A 7,397-nucleotide genomic window follows, 5' to 3' on the forward strand; every position below is an offset into this window, starting at 1 on the left:
TTAACGTCTTCGGGAGATGCGTCAAAAATATTTTCCGGAGATATTTTTCTTAATGGAAACGAAAAAATTGTCCGGATGTAGTTGTAGATCTTCAAGTTTGGCTAGTTTATGATAGAGTTTACACTGTGGAACCGAGAGATGTCAGCGATGTTTGGCTCTCTTTTGGAAGAAAAGTGTAAATATTGCTTTTAAATATGCAGATAAAATATGTTGGATTTGTTGGTTCAGTTTGGGAAATTACCTTTTTGCTATTTTGTATATATGGTGAGCCCACTTACAATTGCAGAAATGTTGGGAGAGACTCAGTAGAATTGGAACTACTAGAAAGGAACCATGGTGTTTAATAGGGGATTTCAGTGAGATACTGAGCAATGATGAGAATACTGGAGGTCTGCTGAAGCCTATGGCTTGGTTCAGACATCTTGCAGATATGCTAAGCAACTGTGAGATGGATGAACTGACTAGCAAAGGTGACAAGTTTGCTTGGGGTGGAATGAGATGGCATCGGTGGATTCAATGCTGCTTGGATTGATCGTTTGGGAATAAATCTTGATTCAATTTTTTTTTGCAAGTTCATATCAAAACTTTCTAGAAAAAAGGTTCTGACCATATACCGGTTTTTGTTAAACTTATGTCTGTGCAAGAACAATTTAAAGGCCAAATCCGGTTTGATAGAAGACTGCTGCATCCTCCCCAAATGTAAAGATAGATATTGTTTTACCTTTGATTTAAGAGAGGTCTGATAAAAGAAAATGTGTATCCCAAAAGTTGTGCAAATGTGAAGGGCAATAAGTCATTGGAAAGAGGAGAAATTGTTCAACGCCAAAGATATAATAAATTTGCTGGAGTAGAGAATGAAATGGCTACAATCTAGATCATATCCGTGTTAGCATAGGATTCAAGAAGCGAGAGCTCATCTGTGCTTATAAGGAGGAAGAATGTTTCTGGAAATAGAGAAGTAGAGAAAGGTGGCTGCAGAGGGGAGACAACAATTCCAATTTTTTTCTATGCATCAGTCAAGACCAACAGATCAAGAAACAATTTTCTCAAGCTGAAAATAAGTGGGGGAATTGATTACTGGTCTGATGCAGCAAAGAGAGAGGTGGCGAAATAATATTTTTCGGAACTTTTTAAATCTTCTAACCCCTCTTCTTTTGAGCCGGTTTTTCGGAATATGGAACCCAAAGTCTCGGATCAGATGAGTCTGTCTTTAACTGTACCAGTGTCCAAAGAAGAGGTAAGAACATCGATTTTCTCAATCAATTCTTAGAGTGCGCCGAACCTGATGGAATGACGTGTTTGTTATTTCAAAAGTGTTGAGATGTTATAGGGGATCCAGAGAATATGACAGATCTCCAACCTATAGGTATGTGCTTGGTACTCTATAAAGCTGTCCCCAAGATCATGTTGACTTGTCTTTAGCCTTTCATGCAGTTCACTGTCTCTATTAACCAATCAGATTTTCTTAGTGAAAGGTTGATATCAGATAACATTATCATTGCTCATGAGGCAGTTCATATTTATGAGGCAGTTCATATTTATGAGAGTTCATCTTATCGTTGCAAGTGAGTTCATGGCCGTGAAAACAAATATGTTGAAAGCATATTATAGGGTCGAACGGAGCTACATAAGGAGCCTCTTGTTGGCGTTGGGGTTCTAGGAAAATATTTATTTGAAAAAGTACCCAATCTTGCAAGCTAGGTCGAGCTTCTCGAGCTCAGTATCAACGGCAGAAACACAGCACAAGCGTTTCATGTGATTACTGGAATCTCGAACTCAGACAAGTATCTTCTAAAGTTTCTGTGTTTTTTTGTTTCGTTTTGATCAGATCAATAATATCTAGGAAGAAAATTTGTAAAGTTCTTCTCTTTCATGATCTCTAAAACAGAAGGTACAAGGAGAGAACTCCATTGTGTTTTTCTTGAATCGGTTTTAAACCACCAAATAACAAATCTTTGGAAAATTTGATCGAGAAACAACCAAAAAAATTTGATTGGAGAAGATTGGGCTCAGGTGAAAAAGAAGAGAACAATGGGTCAGATTGCTTTTTGAGTCAAGTGGTTTGGTTCAACTAAAATTGAATTTTGGTTTTGTTTAAATGGTTAAAATTATTTGGTAAACAGTGACTCAGTTAAAATAATGGTGTATGTATAATTAAGTTTTGAATTATTGATTCTGCGGAATAAGATATAAGTTTTTAATTCGGAGAAAATATGTTTATAATTAGACCTGGGGGGCTTCGTCGGTTTTAGTTTTGGTTTAGTTTTGTTCCTTCTAAATTCAGTCTAGATCGGATTGTAACCAATATTTAAAATAGTCTAAAAATATATATTTTTTTAAAGCTTAAAAGACTGACCAACCAAACTTCAAATTACTAAGATCATAAGTTCTATTCGGATATTTTTGTATAATGGTTTGGATCTTCAGTTTTTTCGGTTTGAGTTTAGATAGGAACTTTGGCTTTAAGTAAAAACGCCCAGACCTATTTACAGTATTCAATTGATAAGTTTGTTGCACATTTGATTCTCAAAAACATCTAATTGTGTTAATGAAAAGAGATAATTAATAAGTGACTCAAAGCCCGGGCCCAAAATTACATCAAAAGCCCATAAGAGTTAGACGGACTTGAGACGGTAAATTAAATTTGTTAGTTGCCAGCTCCGGACTTGAAACGAACAACTTGATAACTTTCTTGTTCAGTTCCGCTTCCGACAATCTATGTACCAGCTTTCGCTGCTTACTGCCGCAATTGGATGCCGGAACCGGAGTTTGAGTTTCAGTCGGAATCTCGAGTCTATCAGGTGATACGGCTCGAACTCGAGAAATTTTCTTTCTTTGATTCCTAGGGTTTGTTAGAATAGTCGAATCTAGGGTTAGGGTTTTGTTAGATTTTAGAGAGATGAAAGGAAGGTCACATCACGAGGATTGGGTTGATGGATCTTGGACTGTCGATTGCGTTTGTGGTGTGAATTTCGATGACGGGGAAGAGATGGTCAACTGTGACGATTGTGGGGTTTGGGTTCACACTCGCTGCTCTCGTTACGTTAAAGGAGAGGAGCTTTTCACTTGCGACAAGTGTAAGAGAAAGAAGAACAAGAAGAACGTTGATGATGATGATATTGAAGAGACCGAGGTTGCTCAGCTGTTGGTTGAGCTGCCCACCAAGACCTTGAGAATGGAGAGCTCGTGTACTCGGAATGTGCCTGTCAAGCGTCCGTTTAGGTTATGGACTGAGATCCCGACGGATGAGAAGGTCCATGTGCAAGGGATCCCGGGTGGTGACCCGGATCTCTTTGGAGGAGGTTTGTCTTCGGTTTTCTCACGGGAGCTGTGGAAGTGTACTGGTTATGTGCCCAAGAAGTTTAACTTCAAGTACAGAGAGTTTCCACACTGGGATGAGGATGAGGATGAGGTTGAGAATGGGTATCAGGAAGAAAACGGCGCTGGGGTTTTGTTTTCTATGTCCAAGGAGAGTTTGATCGCTGCTCCTGCTAGTGCTTTGGTTGCCATGAGGAGTGTTGACGATAGAGGGATCACAAAAGACCTGGACTCTGGGGAAGCTGAGATGAAACATTCTGAGAAGGACAAGAGGTTGCTTCGTCCCTTGATAACGAGTAAGCGAAGGAAAGAACTCTTTGGAGCTTCTAAAGAGCGGATGAAGAAGAAAGTCGAAGTTGCTGACAAAGAAGAGGATGATAAGAAAGGTGTTTTCGGTAAACCTGGTCAGTGAAACCACTTCTCTTTTTTTTTAAGCAAACTTTAATTTGCCATTATTCATTGTTCTTAAATAAATAAACCTCTTCTTTTTATACCAGCAGTTCGACCAACAAGCGGTTCTAAACCATCAGAATCAGAAGGTTTTACTAAAGACTGTGGGATCGCAAAGACTGAGAAGTCTAAGAAAGCTGCTGTTGAAGAATCAATTGATGGTGAATCTGGTAATACAGAAATTGGTGTTGAATGCTCCAAAGAACAGAATCTTTCTGACGTTCATGCTAATGGTGCTGGAAAACAGGAAGAGAAAGCTGGCCATCATTTCCGAATTGTGCTTAAGAGCTCTGCTACTGAAGATCCTTCTGTCCCGGCAGGAAAAGATGTTCCACACAATGAAGCTGATAATAAGGCAGTGGAGGTATGTCTTAGATTTGGCTTAGACTTAACATAGATGGCACTTACCTTTGAATTGTCTTTGATTATAGCAACAAGTGAGGGAGTTTCAGTTGATTATTATCTAGGTGGTTTAGTTCAAAGCAATTTGATCTCTTATATGGCAATAATGGAGAAGTTTAAGTAGCAATAAGTGCGTTGATGTCTTGTAGACGGTAACATTTGTTTGAATAAACCTATCACAAACTTAATATATTATTGAAGCTTAAATATAACAATGGGGAAGCAACTGATAACAAATACTATTTACTTATTTTCGCAGAGACAAGGTACAGTAGCTCCGGGAGATAATGCAGTTGATTCTCCTGAAAATTTCCAGAAGCCTTCTTTTGGTTCTACAAGAGAAGCTGAAGAAAAAAAATGTGATGATGTCAGCGGGAAAATCGTTTCCAGGAAGAACAAAGTCCAAAAAGAAATTGCGGAGACTGGTGCTGGTGGAGCTGTAGGGCAGCAGACTCTGGACTCTATTGACTCTAGAGTTTCTGAGTCAAACAAAATGACACAAAGCAGTTCACTTCCTCCTGATGACCAGAAACCGCACCCTGTTGATATGATATCCGAAAGAACAAGTGGTGGCAATAAAGACAGAGCTACTGACTTAAAACGAGAAGTGTTGGTTTCGGAAGCTGAAAAGACCAGTCTGGAAACAAAGCCATTCAGACCTGTTCCGCACACGTTTTCAGTATATAGCAGGCCTAAGATGGTAGACAGCACTGGGAAATCATCGTCTAGTTCAGCCGCGGAAAAGTCACCTAAGCCCTCTACTTCCAGGAACTCTATACCTCCTCCCTCGAAGCAACAGCCAAGTGATGGTGATGAAAATGCTAATACTAATGATGAGGACTGTGTATCCAGTGATGTGATCCGAGAGAGAGATGGGGATGATGAACAACCTCAAGAGAAATCTCTGAAAGAACATTCTAAATTCCCTATTACCTCTACGAAATCGATGCAGCAGAGCCGTTCAGTTTCCAAGACAAGAGATTCTTCCTCTTCTTTAAAGGCAGCTCGGCTTAATGGTGGTTCTTCTGAGGTTTCTGGTAAACATTCGCTCTCAGGGACCTTCCAGAAAAATGACCCTATGCAGTCTATAACGTCCCTTACCCCAAATATAACCGATGAAGAGGTACGTTGAGAGATGTTGTTGTTATTCATTCTCTTTTCTCTTTCATCTTCCCTCAGTTTGACATTTGTTTATTTGTTTCATTAATGAGCAGCTTGCGTTAAGACTGCACCATCAACTCAACAGTTCTCCACGAGTTCCTCGTGTCCCACGCATGAGACAGCCTGGTAGCTTACCCCTGTCTCCAACCGCTACTAGTTTTAAGCGCACTAAGGATCACACAACGGTATGATTATAATTTCTAGAGATTTCTTTCTTTTAGGCTCAAGCTTCTTGGCTGATTATGTATTCTGTTTGTTTAGTTTTCCAGAAGGAAAAACAAGGAAGCATCCAAAGAAGGTAGAAGCAAATATCGTGATGACGAGAGATGTAGTACGAGGAGTACCAAATCTCGTCGCCCTCCTGATTGGAGAACACATCAAGAGAGAGGAGGGGAAGAAAAGGAAAACCGAAAAGCATCTTACTCTTCTCGGAGGGTACTTGTCCAGCCAAACTCGACTACAAGCACAAGCAGCGGAGCGTCTTCATCCAACGAGCATGATAAGCCTTCTCCACACAGTTCCCCAAGGAATAATGGTACTCCTGTTCATCAAACTTTGCCTGGCTTAATCAACGAGATTATGAGCAAAGGCAAGAGGATGACATATGAAGAGCTCTGTAACGCCGTCTTGCCGGTATACTGCCTTCTGATCTCAGACCTGAGACATATCTATCATCAGTTATGGTCGCTGTTTTAATGTGTTGTTGTTTCTTTTCTTGCAGCACTGGCCTCACTTGAGAAAACACAATGGAGAGCGATATGCATACTCAAGCCATTCACAGGCTGTTCTTGATTGTCTAAGGAATAGGCATGAATGGGCTCGTCTGGTTGATCGTGGCCCCAAGGTTTTTGGCGTACCCTCTCACTCTTTGTTGTTTGTTGTCTTCAACGTGTAATAATCTTCTTTTGTGTTGTTGTCTACAGACTAATTCAGGGAAAAAGAAACGGAGGCTTGATGCAGCAGAGGACGAGTCAGATGAGAACGAGAGCAGCAAGGGAGGAAAGAAGCAACTGCATCACTCTCAAGGAGAAGAGTTTCCCAAAGGGAAAAGGAAAGCAAGGAAACGAAGAAGGCTCTCTCTTCAAAGTAAAGGCATAAAAGTGTTGCAAAAGAAGCGAAATGAACAAGTGAGTGAAGAAGACGAGGAAGGTGCGTCGTCGTCGGATACAAGTGAGGAGAGTGTATTCTGCGAAGAAGAAGAAGAAGAGGTCCCCACTGCTAGTGCTAGACAAGTCTCTGCTAGTAGCTCCGAGGAAGCTGAATCCACTTCATGACTCTTCTCTCTCTATGTAATATAGAAGTATATATATATTTTATGCGTTATGTAGTTTTGTGTATTTACCAAAAACTTCTCTTGTGGCCATCAGAGGTTTGTAGAGAACTCCGACCGCCTCTCTTTTCTTGTCAGACAAATAATAAACATATGCTTTTCTTAGGAGTGGGATTGTGATTTTCTGGCTGTGGATTTGCTTCCTCATTGGAACAGTATAATCCTGTTCGGAAACTCCTAGACGTGTGTTCGGAAACATGCTAGACATAACACGTGTGGTCAGATAAATCGTCAAATCACAAATAGATAAATTGTCAAATCACAAATCAGAGATAAATTGGGTGATTAAGCAGCGATTTTTTTTTGTTTTTTTTAATAACTTCAACGAGTTGTTTTTGTTATATATAATATATTTCAACTATTATGTCGTTAATGTTGTGAAAATGTGTTTTCTTATCTTATTATATAAAGTTTGATTCTTCAAAGTTACTAATTAACACGACCGCGACACATGGCAGTTATATATTTTAGATTGCGACATGTGTTAATAATTTTTTCTTAAAAATATAGATTAAACCAACATAATTTTAAAAGTTAGTTTTCCTTTTTCAAAAGTTCTTTAACAAAAAAAAAAGTAAAAGATCAAAATATATCTTATGGTTCTTCAAAGTTACTAATTAACATGATCGCGACACATGGCAATCAAATTTTTTAAGATTGTGACATGTGTTTTAAACTATAATGGTAATTTTCCTTTTTTATAATTCAAAATTCGTTTTTTATTTATTTTATTAGC

At 39.2% G+C, this 7,397-nt stretch overlaps 1 protein-coding gene across 2 annotated transcripts; it reads left to right on the plus strand.

Moving 5' to 3' along the window:
• Positions 1-2,660: 2,660 nt before the first annotated feature.
• Positions 2,661-6,766, plus strand: LOC130505285 (uncharacterized). Of its 2 annotated transcripts, none has more exons than XM_056999877.1 (7): positions 2,661-3,722; positions 3,816-4,132; positions 4,430-5,293; positions 5,385-5,516; positions 5,593-5,964; positions 6,053-6,175; positions 6,255-6,766. In XM_056999877.1, exons 1-7 carry the CDS (start codon positions 2,900-2,902, stop codon positions 6,603-6,605), a joined length of 2,982 nt encoding a protein of 993 aa, XP_056855857.1. In that variant the 5' UTR covers positions 2,661-2,899; the 3' UTR covers positions 6,606-6,766. The 2 variants fall into 2 exon arrangements, with proteins under 2 accessions (XP_056855857.1, XP_056855858.1); XM_056999878.1 differs by having other exon boundaries at positions 3,819-4,132.
• The last annotated feature ends 631 nt before the right edge of the window (positions 6,767-7,397 follow it).

Source organism: Raphanus sativus, unplaced genomic scaffold (assembly GCF_000801105.2).
Source record: "Raphanus sativus cultivar WK10039 unplaced genomic scaffold, ASM80110v3 Scaffold2148, whole genome shotgun sequence".
Lineage (NCBI taxonomy): Eukaryota > Viridiplantae > Streptophyta > Magnoliopsida > Brassicales > Brassicaceae > Raphanus > Raphanus sativus.